This window comes from Toxotes jaculatrix, chromosome 1, assembly GCF_017976425.1.
Source record: "Toxotes jaculatrix isolate fToxJac2 chromosome 1, fToxJac2.pri, whole genome shotgun sequence".
Lineage (NCBI taxonomy): Eukaryota > Metazoa > Chordata > Actinopteri > Toxotidae > Toxotes > Toxotes jaculatrix.
In genome coordinates, this window is record NC_054394.1 from 17,578,070 (window position 1) to 17,595,707 (window position 17,638).

Genomic DNA, 17,638 nt, shown 5'->3' on the forward strand with positions numbered 1-17,638 from the left:
TACTGAAAATGCAAATGCTATGCATAAATTAGAAAATGTTTCATTGCAAAAGAGATTCAAAACATCTACGTTAAAGTTTCAAAAAAGGATTATGAAACTGTATAGTAAAGAAATGACTTAATCTTAGTCTGCCATGACGTCAACAGAGTGTGTGCAGTCAACAGTGCAGCAGTGGAGTATTTGGTGATCAGGCCTGAGCCTAAATAAGTATCCAGTGCTTACAAATGACAGAGAATAGACCGGCCGTGTAACACTGTGAGGTTTTATGCCCTGAGGCCAAAATGCAGCTCAAGGCAAATAAAGCTGCTATTGTGGGTGGCCTACAGCGACCCACAGCCTTGGCAGGGAGACCTCACAGTTACGGCTATTTATTGACCCAAATCAAAGGCCTGACTCAGAGCTGTCGAACCTAAAACTGCCAGCATTTACTAAACTTCATAATCCTGAGCACTGCCAGAGCGTGGATGGAGTTTATGTAATGAGCTGCTTTGAGAACGCTCACCATTGCTTTTCAAAGGGGTTATTCATTCATTCATTCATCAACTCATTTCACGTCATGAACAGCTTATGTGCGTCTGTGTGTGTGCGTAGCCACAGCCGTACTTTAAAAACCTAAACCTAGCATTTGAGTGATGTACTGTACAAAAATGATAGCACTCAGCACATGAGTTTAAATCTCCACCACAATAATAAAAAAAAAAAGATGGTAGCAACGCTCTGATTCAAAAAGATTTCTCTGTTACGCAATCTGCTATTCCTCACACCATTTTGTTCACATTTTACACCACAGTGAGACAGAACTAGAGTAAATCTGACATTGGTGAGGAAGCAGGAGTTAAGAGGTCTGGGCGGAGGTCCGAACAGAGAGGCCCTTTGCCCCTCCCCCCCCGGCTTGCGGCAGAGTCTCAGGGGGAAGGCGTCACTTTCCAACACTGACCTATTACTCACTGCTACTATGTCACTGTGAATGACCATTCAGCTATTCTGGAAATAGAACAGATGAGATAGGACTCAGCTATTCCTCACTGGGGTGTGAACTGCGATTGTGAGCAAAGGATACAAAGATGTAGTCATCCATGTATCTCTTCTTGAGGTTGTCCACGATGGCGTCCTCATTGATCTTGCTGAGCAGCACCATGTCATCCACTCCGCTGTGTTTGACATTGTGGCTCTGCCAGTGGTACCGGTAGTGCCCCCGGCTCCCCTGCAACAAAACACATACAATGTACAATTGTTAGCTCACTGAGAAAGACACAATAAGATGGCGGAGACAAATTAAGAGTCTGACATCAAGGTCGCACAGATGCACTGCTACGTGAATGAACTGAGGCTTAGGTAGTGTGGTTTTATCACACTATTGAGATAATCAGACAAAATGAAAGCCAAGGGGAAAATGGTAGTTATCACTCTAACAAAAACCTACAAGTCTGCACATTTTCTGATCCCAGCAGCATGATGAGCCATGTTTACTTTGAAATAGTGCAAGGTCAGATTCCCAGAAGTGCTTTGTGCTATTTGTCCAAGTGTTAAAGATGCTCTGACCCAACTTTTATCCACATCCTAACAATCTGGTTTCTCCCTACATTCCTGTTTTTGTTTTAGCTGAGTGATTCTCCGGAGAACTGAGGTCATTCATCATGCGCTATGAGTCAGTGTTGTCTGGCTACTGTGGACGAGGGTCACAATGTGCTCCGAGGAGTGAGTCTCTTTCTCCTGGACGGAGAACCACTCAAAGCCACAGAGAGCATCCAGCACATTAGTCAACACACAAGTTAACTCTTGACTTCCTCTCTCTTTAGTGAGGAAGTGTGGGAAGAGGAAGGAGCTGAGAGGCAATTTAAACAATACCGTCAAGGGAGTCAAAAAAAATTGAGTTTAATAAGGGTTTTATCTTTTCTATTTTTATTTTTCTGAACATTTTAAGAACTTCTCGTCCATGTTGGCTTAAAAGCTGAGGTTCAAATTCATCTACAATTCCATGACAACTGGACACAGGCCATGAAGATTATACGATATGATCTAAAGCTCCAGTTGTTTTCTCAACTGCTGTTTCCAGTGTCAAAAAACACTTTAAATTTCAACGGTGTTCTAGTTTCCTACTTTATGTTTTGACTTTCAGAGGCTGTGGTGTCTTGCTGATTTCAAAATTATACACCATATATAATAGTATAATTCAATACAGTCACACAAAATATGTCCAAAAAGTCTTAATTTTTCCTCTGAACACAATAATTGTTAGTACTTCACTGGAGACAGTCACTCAAGAGTAAAATAAATAAATACAGTTTCATTACACTAGAAACAACCAGAAACAAAACAGTAAAAGACAAAACTCTGGTAAATATCAAGGACCACAAAGAAACACTACAGTACAAAATAAACCAGTGGAAAGTCATTGTGCTTTTAGTAATTAACTTTAAATTACTAAATCAAGGAGGAGGGCCAGCAAGCTTTTAATACGCTCCAGGGTAACTTTTATTCTTTACAACAGCAAAATTAAAACCACTTTACAGACTCAGGCATAGCATGGGAGATGGTGAGGAATGTTAACAACTTTTCAGCCCAATTCAGTGGATATTTTCCCTCAGGAGGGAAGCAGCAAATTATAGCTTGATTAATTCTGCAGATCACGCCCATTAACATGTTTTACAGCTTTTTAGGTGCGGCAGAGGGAGATGCTGACTTCCTTCCTTTGCAATGATGTCGGGGTGATGTCAGGGAGTCTCAGGGAATCAAAGAAGCAAATTCATGACGAGAAGGAAGCAGACCCAAAGAGAAAGAGAAACTGGCAAAAAAAACCCACATTTGCTGCATCACTTAGTGTTTGGTGGATGGTGGTGGGAAACACAAAGTGGCAGACCAAAAATCTGTCTTCAGTTCAAGCCAATTTTGCTCTTGTAACCCAAAATCACAAATTTGTCTTGAAGGGCTCCACAATCTGTACAAGTTACGAAACTTTTTTAAAAAGTCCCTAATAAAGGTAAAAAGGCTGAAACCAAGAAGAGACACAGAGAAGATATCCCACTTTCAGGATGAACAGACATTCAATAGGTGTCTTTTATGAACAGTAGACAAAAGTAGAGATAGTAGAAACGCAGAATGACAATAATAAGTAAATGAAATACATCAATACATTTATAATACTGGGCAAATATTAAGTTTAATTTAAACGTTATTCACCAGTGAGGTGAAGCTGATTTTACAGAATAGATTTGTGTTATTTGAGTTTATTATGTCCTCTGAGGGGCTGACGGGGCCTTAGTGATGTCCTGAACCAGCACAACCAGAACCCTGTATTTACTGTTCTTCATATCATCAAATGTTCTTTTTATTCAGGCATTTACAAGGTATCCTTTGCTCCCACCTACTCATTAAAAGTCGTACACTGGTAGATGAAAACCTTTTCTCTAAAAGCAGACGTTGAGAAAGTGCTGGCCCAACCACGAAGTGAAAACAATTGAACATGCTATATTTAACCTCTCTCTGCTATGTCTGGAATGAAAGTGTGCAGATTCAAGAAGGGAGAGGTAATAAGCTGAAGACGTAGGAGGTAAACGTCAAGTTTTCTAAGGATTGTTTCATCTGTTTTGACTTAGGCCTTGTTTAATGAGGCAAGAGGAGTAAGAAAATATTCTTACTTACAGGAGCGGACTAAGGGAGTAGCTGCACAGGGAAAGAGGGCTGCACACATACACACAGAGACGTCTGGGAGGTGCCCGAAACAACCACACTCCTCTGCTGAGCAGCTCCAGACCAACCAAGGTTTGAGGGTCATTATACTCAAGTGAATGTTGTATGGGGGTTTGAATGAAGGGGGGGGGGTCACTTCCCCTACAAAGATTTCTGTTCTGTACCAGATGAACCAATAACTATTCATGAAAACGCTTCTTCATATTACCAAGACATTTAAGCTGCTCCACTGCTCCTGAATCCTGGATTTTGTTTCTGACACCAGGCACAACCCAATGAGTCAGTAGCTCACTAACTCCTGTAATTTTTTTTTTTTTTTAAACCTAAAGTCGCGCTGTGATGTTGCTGAAGTACGCAAATGTTGTATATGCATACAATACAGCTTACAACAAATAACTGTGATGATTACATTTACAGCCAGATAAAGCAGAGCAAGAAGACCTATGCATTTTATGACAAGAAATCTCTTCCGCTCAGATTAAAAGGAAATCAGAGTTACTGTAGGTCTGTGGCTGAGTAAGAAAGCAATCACACACACGCACACACACACCTACACACACACACACACACACACACACACACACAGGGGACATCTGGCGCAACTGGTGTCTATGGTGCCCATAACAACACCATCGCCATGGAACCACAGACTTCCTCTTGTGCCTAGCAACACACAGACACAGTACAGAAATGAGCATCTGACATCACCAAAACATGGTGATAAGAGGATCTAATTATATGATAGTCTGAGAAATATCATAAGGAAAATTATTAATGGAGATATAAATCAGAGAAGATAGCATTGTCTTGATTAGTTTTCCCTTTAGAAATCAAAGATAATCAGATCACCCAAAACCAAACTACACAACCAGACCTTTTCCCAGGAAAGATAATACAAAATACAAAGGAATTTCAACACCAGTCCTGATCCATAAGCCCATGCTTTCCCTTCATGCAAATACCATTACCATATATGGAGAGTGCTGAGCAGCTCTGGCTCAGGGTACAGGAAATGGCTGGGTTTGATTCAGTATCATAAGCGGCACTTTTCCCCTCATTTCTCCCTTCTGTGTCGTTCTCCTTTTCCACACCAGGATTTGACGCACAGTCCACCATGTGTTAGGGCTACATTTCTGTTCTGCCCTCTGAGGCAAATCTGGATAGAAGCCATGAGAACGAATTCCTCTCTTCTAAAATAAGAAGCATCTAAAGTTGTTAATCACTCTGTAGCAAAAGTCTGGAGAAATCACAGCTGCGATACAGACGAATGACTGAGGAAAAATATGTAAAGTAAATCGAATACCGGCCAAATATCTAAAAAACTGAGGGCTTATTTGTCCCACAGACAGGCTGACTCTCTTTACTGTAACACGCTAAGTCTCCTGTTTGTCATCATCAGATTAGAAAAGACATTTTTAATGGAGCAAAGGTCTACCGGATATACCAGTTGAAGCCTCTGAAGCTACAACTTGCTTAAAAACACACTCTTTTTAGTGCCATGAGTCAAACTAATAGGTCTTGTACTGAATGTGACTACAGGAAAATACCCCACCAAGTATTTCATTAGACAGGACTTTGCCTTTGCCCTGGAACAGACTGCAGTAGTGGAGACCCCAAGTCTGATAAGCCCTCATGCATTAGATTAGCGGTGACTCCATGTACCAGCTTACTTGACCTGACTTCTAAGCCCAGCGCTGTCTTAAAATGTCATGTCTTATCATAAAGACATGACAAAGAAAAATGATATCTTTGACAATAGCCTATACACATACAGTACATGATTGTGGAAAAAAACTTGCCAGCAGCAGTGATTCAGACGTGAAGGCTATTTCCAAATTATTATCAGTACTCGCCAATGACCGTGTGCTGAAAAGGCTGCTAGTGAAAAAGCCAAGGACAAAGACCCAAGTAATCTAATTTGGTAAACATGTGTCACAAATTAAAGCACAAATTAAGGATAATTTCAGTCATGGTGAATGAGTCCAAAGAGTTTCCAAAGACACTCTCAGCCCTATGAAATTCCTTTTGTTTTTTTGTTTTGTTTTGGTAACCTAAAGAGGGAATTTATAAATGCTCTCATTTACATGTTCATTTTGTAATTTTTGTAATGGGTTTTCTGTGAGAATCTGTTTTCCAAATGGAGACAAAAGGGTTGTGTCGCCATCAAAATTAAAAACACCAGACTGGAAATTTGCTATCGCTCCCAACATGATTAGAAGGTCTTATTTGTTACACAGTCTACCACAAGACAACAATGAAACACAGGTCATTAATGTTCTCTGATGGTGTTAAAGGTTTGGAGAACGCTGGGCCGGCATTCTTTGAAACACACACTAAGATTATTTTTTAATCAAGAGGAATTCTTACATTTAAACTGAATATCTGTGATTTTTAGGGTCTCAAATTTTCTGATTTAGCCTTCAGTTCTTACAGTTCAGTGCATTTAAGTGCTGAAGAACAAAACTCGCCTCTACACTCATGCACGATGCCAGTGATACTACGTTTTAGCCCACTAACTACGAGTCATGTATTCTTTACGTTACTGACACCGATTTTCGTAAATTTCTTTTTATTGATTTCCTTTCTTCAAGGCAGCCACTGCTAGTACATCAGCACTGTATGAAAATCAAAGCACAGAGACTTAAGACGTGCTTGTTATTAACAATCCATCATAGTGAGCACCGAGTGAGCTTTATTATGTTTGACAAAATTACATAATCGTTACACAGTAATGTACTGCAGCTGTGAGCAGCAGCTGAAAACAGATCCTCATCGATAAGGTCTAACAACCCTCCACCCTCAGAATAACCTTTTTAGTAATTCATATCATCCTTTTCGTGACATTCTAGTCCATTTATTGTTTGTCTCCAACAATCCTAAAACTTGGAAACCCAATGCAATGCCTTTTGAAGGTATCACATTTCTGACCTTCCTTGAATGCATTAACAAGAACTACTTTTCAAAACAGTCCCTGCTCACAAATGTGTTATCACGCAGCCATATGGTATCTATTGTACCTAAAAAGGGAATAAAAAATGTGTGCTTTGATAGATTACCTATCACAAAAAGGCTGAAACTGCTACAAGTTCACTGCTATGCCAAAGTGAAGAAAGACCATTCTAAAAAAAATATGCTGCACAGAACTGCACATATGTAAATCATTTTCCATATACTGTCTTAAAAATATAAAAACCCTGATCAAACAGTAAACTTTGGATATTTGTGCCTTAAGTCATTCTTTCTTTGTCAAGTACTACTATCCATCCATCCATTAGCCATGCCTGCTTATCCTTGAGGGTTGCAGGTGGGCGAGAGGTGGGGTACACCCTGGACAGGTCGTCCCGGACAACCATTCACACTATTCACGACTCTAATATGACTTCTGCTGGACACTATTACAAATTACTGAAAGGAATATACTTCCTCCCCCGATTGTCCTCTCCTAAACTAGGCCAAGACAAGTCAGGGAATAGTTCCAATACACGTTCACAGCAGTAATGTGTGGGTTGGTCTTGACAGATTGATCTAAACTAAAAGGAGCTTAAGGAGGTATTACTCTCTAAACAGCATTTCCACCTGATCTCTGTTGCTTGCGTTTGCACTTTGTCCAAGATCACTCACTGTGTGTAATCTGGCCAGATGCTGATAAAATTGCTGACTGAGATGGTTAGCCTTTCCACGGTAGAGGGGGAAGATAAACAATGATGAGAAACAGAGTAGAATCTCAGCAGAAGAAGCAGTGTGTGTGTGTGTGTGTGTGTGTGTGTGTGTGTGTGTGTGTGTGTGTGTGTGTGTGTGTGTGTGTGTGTGTGTGTGTGTGTGTGGTGTCAGAGGAGCAGTGACCCACAGTGTGAGACAGCCTGATCCGGTCTGAACTTCTGAGGGATGGGATGCTCATTAAGGTCACACCGAGCCCTGCACACACACACACACACACACACACACACACACACACACACACACACACACACACACACACACACACACACACACACACACACACACACACACACTAGCTTCTTCCTCTAAAATGATGCTGAAAACTACAGATGAGGCTGGAACTTGATTAAAGAGTAAATCCACAGTGAATTACACAGAGCAGAAAACTGTTCCTGCACAACCCTCTCTGAGCTGAAACTGGTAACAAAAACTCTGGTAACACTAAAGTTATACTCAGAAAAAAAGTAGTTTTATATGTGTAGATTTTAATTTTGTCTAATACAACTCCAGGTTAAATCAAGTCCTGGTACTGAGATATGAGGAAAGATATCGCTTCCTCTTCAGTATTGTTCTAACTGATGTCTATTATTAGCTTTAACTGGTCAAGCACTGCTTGCTTTGCTTGTCCTGACTGCCACATCTGAATAGAAAGCAATATGTGATGAACAAGCATCTTAAACATTAAGTTTGTACAGCCACTTTCTTTATTTCAGTGCTAATTTATCATTCAAGGGAAATTTTCTCTATTTCCATCAGAAAGTCCAACTGATGCTTGTTAACACAGCAGCACTTTTACCTTAAACTAGGAACCGGTCTTTAAAATTGTGATGTCACTGCTCAGCTGACAATGAACTAGCCAGAGCCATCACAATTTTCCGCTATGCTATCTTACTTTTAGCACCTCGTGGCTCCAAAGTCAACTGGAGAGACTGCAGACATCACTGTGACAGCACATGTTCAAGTTTACACTTAGACATCTAAATTAAGGAAAGAGCAGTAAAAATTCACACACACTGACTGGGACACAAAAATAACAATATGTGAAGTCCTGAAATGATTGACAGTGGCCTTCCGACCCTAAGCCACAGCTGCAGTGCCAGTGGCTCTGTGTATGGAAGTGCCTGCGTCACATTCATACACAGAGGGGCAGCAAAGCAGCCACTGCGGTGATCCAAGCCAAAGACTCTGAGATTTTGGTGAAAGATTGTTTTGTCAATCAAAACAGCTCTGACCTGACAATTACTGTCATTATAATAATTCCCTACCGATGCACACCTTTAGTGCCAAAGCCGACTAGATGGCTGTGCTGATTGGCTAAATCATATCATGTGTCTCTATCATAGGGTCTCTTTCGTGCATGATGCCTTTGAAAGACAATTCAATGTGAGAAAGCAGCGTGAAGGATGAGAAGCTGGTTTGTAAACTCTGTCGGGCAATGGTCAGCACTTACGGAGGTAATACTACAAAGCTATTCAAAAATTTTAAAAAGGAAACATTCAAAGGAACATGCCGAGAGTCTCAGCTGGGTACAACCCCACTCATCTATATCTCACAGTTATCATTGACTGACACGTTGCTAAAAAAGACGATAAAAGCAGCAAACGATGGAAAGAGGTGACTGAGGCAGTCACATTCTGTCTAGCTAAGGACACAGTGCTGTTCAGATCTGTGGACAGAATGGGATTAAGACACTGATGCACTGTGAAAACAGTGTCTTTAATGGTATAAATACTGTGTTTAAATGGTGCGAATAGATAAGCCCATATTCTTGACGGCGCATTTCAGAATTGTGAAGAAAGACTGCAGTTCAGATCATGGATTGTGATTGTGTGCTAAAATTATAGTAACATGATTTCATCTGGAAAGACCGCCTTCTCCCTTACTAGAGGTCAGATACAAGGGAAAAGTGAAAAGAGATATATTATTCTGCTAGGATTCGGTAACATGAGAACTGACTGATCGTGATGATGTTATAATGCTGTGCCTGCGGGGAAGGGCAGAGACCCATTCCTGCCAGAGAAAGAGGACATAATGATCAAGTGTAAACAGATACTGGATGACTTTAAACACGTCTCAAACTGAACTACATAAAGTTTCAGCTTTACAGTGGTAGCATTTTTCTTTATCTAAGTATAGTAAAACTGTGGAAACTTGAGAACTGCTTATTTTAAACACCTCAAACTGAATCAGCCTCTTAAATGGATGACAACAGCAATAAGGCCGCTAATAAAATATAATATCAAAGAAAATGTGGCTTAGGGTGGAACTCAGCTGAAATCCTAGACAAGAGACATGTCACAAATTGCTGTATTTCCTTTTTAAAACAGCCTCAGTAGTGGTTGAATGTAAACAAACCATCTGGAAACTCATTCATTGCCATGTCTTGTGCCACAACAGGGCTGCATTCTCAAGTGTCAATCAATGAAATTCAAACCAACATCTTCCCCAGTAGCAACTGAATACATGCAAATACATGTTATGCACAAATTGCACCCTTTTAATCTAAAACCGAAGAGGGAGGAGAAGCTTGACAGAGTGAATCATGTGCAACAACAAAGCAGTACTTGGTAAAATGCCACCAAACCTGGCAGAGCTTTCTGTGTTTCCTGCAGCTCATGAATTATTTCAACACATCCTTCACTTCTCAGAAGGTAAATGGAGAATCACAGACTCATCAAATCTGAGTTCTGACAAATAAACTGAGCTAAAAAAGATGATGGGAATTCTCTCGCTTGAGTACAGTGCTGCTACAGACTGAAAGGCTACCATTGGTCAAAGGTGCCTCACGTTACTGTGAGAAAGGTCGCTGAAGGTCAGACAAGGTCGGCCTTTGTGCTTTAAGCTAAGAGCAAGAATGCATTTTACTGACACTATGTGGTTTCAGTAAACAGCACTTGTTCCCCAGAGTTTTTAGTTTGTTCAAACACAGACAGAGCTGTGATAGAACAGCAAGACAGTGCTGTTGGTCATCTCTCGGACCGCATCTGAAACTAAAAAAAAAAAAAGGACTATGTATTTAGGACTACGATGACGAGCGCATTAGTGTCTTTTACTGTGGGTTCATTGGGTAAAAGGGTGTGGTGCCTCCATATGATGAATGGGAGTTTAATGACATTGACTTTATCAACTCCACCAAAGAGAGCACAGTAATCATGTAGCTGAAAGAATGACTCAGCTGTTTAATTCATGCACTGACAGCACAAAAAACCAAACAAACAAAAAAAAAAAAACACTGCTCTGCTTCTCAGTATGTGATGAATGGAGCCTGCACTGGTTGGCAATTATCAGCAGTAGTAAATGTGTTAAATAAACAGATGTGTGCTCACAGATGTGTTCATCCTGACTATCCAAAAAAGGAGGACAACTAATACTAATACTACTTTGAAAAGGACTTCCTTCAGCTTGATTTGCTTCTTTGGCTCAGTCATTTAACTGTATTTTCATAACAGTAACAAGCTTTCTGAATGACTGGGTCTTTAAGTATAATTAAACTCCACATTAATCAACATTTGTGTACTGCCATATTAAGCATATTTTGCAGTAGTAAATCTACACTGCTGTTCAACACAGTAAATGAGAAAAATAATTTCAACCACAGGCAGCCCATTTCAATCAGATCATCTGAAAATAAAGCTGGTGAATGTTATTTGGTACAGATCACCCAGTTAAAATGCACGAGGATGAAGTTTAACGCCAAAAGTTCCAATAACCAAAAGCTATTTTGTGTTTAGTTTAGTTAATTTTATTGTGACCCTAGCTGCTGTAAGTAACCATTTCTGTCTATAATATCAGGAATCCAACACAAGCAGCCAAACCCAATGCTGATCACATCCAAATCTGTATTTCTTTTGGCCTGTTAGCGATATTATATTCACAAAAAGAGAAATCCACAAGGAGAATAAAAGCGATTACATGATAACATTACAATACAGCGACTGCCCATTTTGATATCTTTGCTACTGAATACTGCTTGACAAGGTGTAGCTTGCCAAGTGAAATATAGCAAAGAGATCAGAGATCAGAGATCAGAAAAAGATCATGCAGTCTCTGTCATTCAGCTACAGCAGGAATCTAAACTGACTGGAAATTAGTTTATGTTTTTGTAACGTCCCCTCTGTTTGTGCTAATTTTTACTCTTACAGTATATTTAGCTGTGCTGGTGAGGGTGTAAGATACTTTGTAAAACTAGTGTTTATGAAAGAAAATAACGTCAAGTTCAAGAGGATACTATTTTAATGCTCCAGTCACTGCGTGATTCCACAGTGAGAAATGCACTGACTCAGCCCCGCCATGGGACATGTTCCAGAAAAGACAACTAATTCAAACCAGCTAATTTTGACTCTGTTTCCAGTCAGTTAGTTCATGTCTATCTACACAACAAATGACAAACCTTTAAAAAGCTTTAACCCTTTAGCTCTTGTTCCTCATTTTTCTGTGCCAAAATTATGCATGTGCGACATGATATTTTGAGGATATAACTGTAAGATATTCATTTGACCACCTTGTAACTGCCCTTGGATAAATAAAAGTTCCCTTTTTAACTGATTTTGGATTTTTTTAAAAAATCAAAAGCAAAGGTGGCATCCTATTTTGACTCATGTCCCTAATGTTAAATTCAACAGAGCAAACAGCTATAAAAGAAAATTACTTTATGAATAACTGTGAGAATTCAACTTCTTATAAGCTCAACCATAAGAATGCACTTTCTTCTTCATGATATACATTTTATTTCCCCGTGCCCCTACAGTGTCTCTGTGAGGAAGTAGGGTTAAACAACAGCAATATACAAGCCAAACCAACTGCAACTGACAACCTAAAGACAAATGAGGTTTCCACTGGACAGAATGTGAGGCTAGCCACTGAGTCAGAGGCCAAACACTGGCTGGAATGTGACAATGGGAAGCTATTAGAGCAGATAAGCGGAGTACAGTTGCAAGAGTCCGACTTTGTTCCGTGTCCATGATGAGGGAAGTCGTACATGCAAATAGGTGGCTATGACAGGACACTGCTTGCTTTGTGATCTAAGGAAAGCCTGACATTATGTTGTCACATAAAACAACATTTACAATAACATTATTTTATAGTTGACTTTATTACCTGTTTAAAGTAAAAGAGAGGATATCAAACCCCAGGATATCTCCATTGAATATTACAGTTGTGTAATTATTGTCCAGACAGGAACAGGTCCAGTTCATCTCTGAGAAAAAGTTTTAATGAGCACTCTGTTCGGCTGCTGTGTGCATGACCTTTAGCAATCAGCTGAAGTAGATGCATCCTCTCCTCACTGTTTACTGTTAAAAGATAGTGGCTGAGATTACAGAAACAGGTGAGCGATGAATAAAGGGTACTATGAAGCTTCCCTGGTTGATAGTCAGTTTGAAAACACAGCATGCACACAGAGCCAAACTATCCAGCTGCATGGAACTCTTGGCTACAGGAGGGGTACCGCTCACTGCTCAGGGGACACGGTATACAAACTGAGTCACAAGGAGAGAAAACCACTGGGTGCTCCTCACCTCACCACTTCCAGGGTTCAGAATATCATGTTTCACAGTTACAAGAATACTAGAGGTCTTGATGTCACCACTTGACAACTCAATCTTTTATTGTTACAACATCAAGCAAGTCTTTGATTTCTGTGGAAATAATGCTTAGCCATCATGTGTATAAAAATATCATTTATTATGTCATTTTTGTTTAACTCATTCTGGATGAAACAAAATCAAATCTACTGTCTTATGTCCCTAACAACAATGTACAACAATAAACACATAAAGGAAAAATTCCCCCAATTACCCCAATAGTAAACCTCTTGCATCATGTGTACAGATGCACTGTGTGGGGAAAATATAGCATTTTAATATTTAAAAAATAATGATCAACTATAAAGTGTTCCTCAGTAGAAGGCAGATGCATGGCTCCATGCCTGAGTTTGCACAAAAAACAAGATAATTTGGCCAATTAAGAAGGTGAGGTAAGTGGCGGAGTAAATTATTGTGAATGTGGCGTCCATCTTTGACTATAAATGTTTTTTATTGTGTTGCATGAACATTTTTTGACACTGGATATGCTCATGCAAACATAATCTCTAATAGGAAAAAAAATATTACAAATATTAAATACTAAAAGTTATAGAAATGTTATATTTCCACTGAAAACACAAAAGAGATGCAAAAAGAAGAAAAAACACATTTGATACAAATAGAAAAGCTCACAATCCTGATGGTAGCTGACAACTTGAATTTACAATGTGCAGTTTATAAGCTTCTCTTATCCAGAATGATTTACAACAAGTGCAGCAGTAGTGTAAGTCAACACTCATGAGGTCCGTCATCACAAACAGTAAAGCAGTGAAAACATAGCTGCAGCTTTGTAGCAAAGACGCATGGAAGTGATCAAGAGGAGTGTTTGAGTGTACTGAACCACAGCGACAAGCCTAACGAGTTCCCCAGGTCCACAGAATGGGTGTTCGTCCTGTTTTCAGAGAAAGGGCCTGAATTCCTGAGCAAATCTCTACAGCAGTGATGGGTTTGAAAATGGAGCGCCAGCTTTGAAACGAAGGGAGAGGGGGGTTGCTCAGTACGCACCTCCCTGTAGGAGAAACTAATGCAAACCATCTGCTGTCATACCGACTTGCTATTCAGCATCTGGCAGAGAAGGAACTAGTGAGCGATGCTGGTGTCTGCTATTCCAGACAGTGATGATGACAATCAGACTGTTTGCTCTTTGTTCTACTCTCTACAAGAGCTGATACTCTCCTCAACCTCCTCTAAAAAAAACTGTACCCACAGGAGGTTTTCATTATTTTGACCAGATCTTAGAAACCATTCTTCCTTTTCTTTTGAGTTTAGATGTTAAATTTTACCCCTCAACACCACTATGTTTGTAACTCTGTCATTGCTATGGAGTATTTTCGCCTGTCATTTTAAGTTACCACACGAGGAGAAAACAGCTCCTGTTCATTCACTCTAAAATTAACTCAACCATACAGACTAAGGTCAAAACAAAAAAATAATGCAGTAAAAACCCCAACTTCAACAGTGTTTGCAAGTGATATCAACTTCAAAAAAGCTGAATAAAAGCGGGAATATATTACTTTTTTTTAATTTTTTTTTATTTTTAAGTTTTTGTGTCAGCTCAAGTGCAAAAGCTCTGTTATGCTGACCTTTGTCCTCAGGGTTTTTCTCTGGGTAACCCGATATACAGGTTCAATACAACAGGTAAGATGGCAGAATACTAACAAGTCTCAGTCCTACTTGTTGTAAATAGGTGCTATTTGTGTGTACGGTATGTGAACAGGTGAAAAGGTTTAAAGATGCCATAATGCATGCAGCATACTGTGCAGAGACACAGGATGTGTTTAAGAGAAGAAAACTTGACAAATATTTATAAGATTCCTGAGGGTAAAGTTAAACCCAAAACAAACATACTTTCTGTTCTTGAGGTAAATTACAACACCTTTAGTTAAAAAGTGATGTCTCCAATATGAAAAAGGCAGCCATATTTTTAAAGATACATAAGGAACATGCTAAAAAGCTGAATCAAGTTTTATTATAATGTTCTACAATCAAAGTGGGAACTCTGCCACAGACGGTGACTTGAATAATTGTTGCCAAAACACAATGATGCATCCACACATCGTCCTCCATAACTTAGCTCTAGGTGTGTCAGGTATGGCTCTCAGTAACCAGGAAAAACCTGTCTCCATGTAATGCACATACACACAACAAGCTGAACACACAAAGCACAGACAATCCACCTGACACATGCTCCCTGGCTGCCTCTTCCTCCAAGACTAACCGGTTTTAAAGAATGGGCTGCTGCACCTAACACATCTAACTAATGTTTTTACATGGCATCTCTCTGGGTGTCACTCAGAAAAGCCAAATTTAGCAGCTCTGGGTCAATGCCTTCTAATTACAGCCATAAAAAAAAGTCTGGGACTGTCAGAAGAACTTTTACCACTTTTGGGATGATAAATATGAGAAAAAAATAATAGCTACCAAAAACAAATGTTACCAAGCGATTTTTAACAAGAAAAAGAAATCTGACCAGGAAACTAAAGGAAACTGAAGTTAGTATAATGTTAGAATATTGTTGACTATATATTTATTACACATGGCTCTGTGTCGAATATTTGAATTATACTGACTGTCCAAAACAAACAGTGTCATAATATCTCAGCCAGTGTAAACATCACTCACCATCCTGTATTCACAACAGTCGCAGTATTCACGGTCCGCAATCCAGTCTTTGTGCGAAGCTTAGTGAAGTTCAAAACTGCTTCAGAAACTCTAGTTGTTTAACCTAAAGCCAGAGGACAAGATCCAAGTTTACAGAAGATATTCCCGATAAGCTCCTGACAGCATGGATGCGGCTCCTCAGCGGTGTCCTCCGTCCATTGTGCAAGTCAGACTCTTGAGTCCTACGCTGACAGCGGCGGAGCAGTGTTCAAACAGAGAGCTGCCTGGTAATTTACAGACGGAGCAGAGCCCTCAAAAATCGCCTCAAAAACATAACACAGGAAACTGAGCCAGCAGGGCCAATCGCACGGCGCTGAACGTGGAATCTGCTTAAATATTCATTAGTTACTAGGAGTGAAACGACTGCGCATGCGCGGCTTTGGGACTTCCTAACAACAGACATATCCAAGTGGACAAAAACACTCCACCAGCAGTATTATCTTCACAACTCTGAACTATTTTTTTTCACTTACTGTCTGTGCTGTTCAACATCCCAGAGTAGCCTACGTCGATGTAGGTTATACTGTTAAAAATGGAAAAAGGACTGATCTTCGAAATACAATCTTGCATGTGAAAGTCATGGATTCAAAATTATACTTACAATACTTATTATAAAAGTACTAAAGTATTAGCACCAAAATATACTTAAAGTGTGTATCATTAGTCTGAATCAGCAAAGTAACTTGCAGCTAAAATTACTACGCAAATGCAGTAGGAGTAATACAGCAAAGGTTCTCTCTGAGCGGTAGCAGGAAATGTAAATACTCAAATAAAGCACAAGTACCAGAAAAAACTACACTTAAGTACAGTATTTGAGTAAATGTGCTTAGATTCTTTCCACCACTGTACGCCATAAAGCCAAACAGTAAAAACTATGTGACTTTTATTCCAACATTTCGAAAAACTAATTGTACAGTTCTCATTATGTGTTTTAATGTTAACGTGTATGTCATCTCTATCCTATTAAGTCTTTCAGAGCGTCACAGTCAAGTTAATCTGTGACCAACAGGAATTATATCTAAATGCAACTATGCAAAATCGAAAATGATACGAGTTTGTGAAAAGACATTATCTGGAGGCCTTTTCCTTTTTACGTGCCACATGTGGAATAATCATTTGAACATCATGCATGGCTGGGTGATCCCAGTGGCTCAGTGCCTCAGTGTCACTGGGTTATATCCTGTATAACAGCTTTCATCTTCTGTCAGACTTAATAAATTACATTATTTTAAGAAGGAAATTCACAAACTCTGTACACTAATTAACCCCCACCCCCACCCCCCTTTTCAGACAAAAAAGAATACAACTCAAATTGCTTTTGAAGTGCATGGGTGGCACTGGTATCCAATTCTCACAGCCAGTCTCCTGTCAGACTGAAGCTCGCCTTAAAATGATGTTGGGCAGTGAGGCGACTCACTGGGTGTAACCTGTCTAACAGGCTGCCTCTGTTAACACATAGAGCCTAATGTATGTGTGTGTGTGTGTGTAAAACTGTGTGTGCTGTAGTATATGTAGGCCTTATTATAAATCACATACACCTTAGATGAATATAAATGCAATGTGAATTACTGACCACAACACATAGGACAGAATAAGCAACAGATGTGGCCAGTAACACTAGCAAAGAAACAACTGTTCTACTGTATGAATAAGTGAAATATAAGGTATGATTCATTGAGCTGTGGCAATGCTGTTGTGGTGGTGCAGTGCTTTGTCACCACCCAGTGGACACTGTAGGGTAAGACAGACACATGCACAATTCTCCTGGGTATTTACCAAGAGCATTATAAAAAAAAAAATAAAAAAATTCTCAGTCACATACTTTTAAGAAATCGCGGTTTATGATCAACATCCTGGCCTGCCTTTATTGTTTTGTCGTTATATGTATTTTCAGGCATAAAGTATGGGAATGGGTGAATGGACATAAGCCAAGTGTGCTGCAAGGCAGTGAGGCAGCAGTGAAAATGCTAAGAATTTCTGAGGTT

General features: G+C 39.7%; 1 protein-coding gene across 2 annotated transcripts in view; it reads right to left on the reverse strand.

Moving 5' to 3' along the window:
- Positions 1–15,880, reverse strand: part of myo1ea (myosin IEa) — a 44,493-nt gene extending 28,613 nt beyond the window's left edge. For both annotated transcript variants that reach the window (XM_041033810.1, XM_041033800.1), the window contains exons 1-2: positions 15,615–15,880; positions 1,061–1,204 (exon numbers count right to left, since the gene is read on the reverse strand). In XM_041033810.1, coding sequence (XP_040889744.1) covers positions 1,061–1,204; positions 15,615–15,617 — 147 coding nt within the window. In that variant the 5' untranslated portion in view covers positions 15,618–15,880. The remainder of the gene's footprint in view (positions 1–1,060; positions 1,205–15,614) is intronic.
- Positions 15,881–17,638: the final 1,758 nt, after the last annotated feature.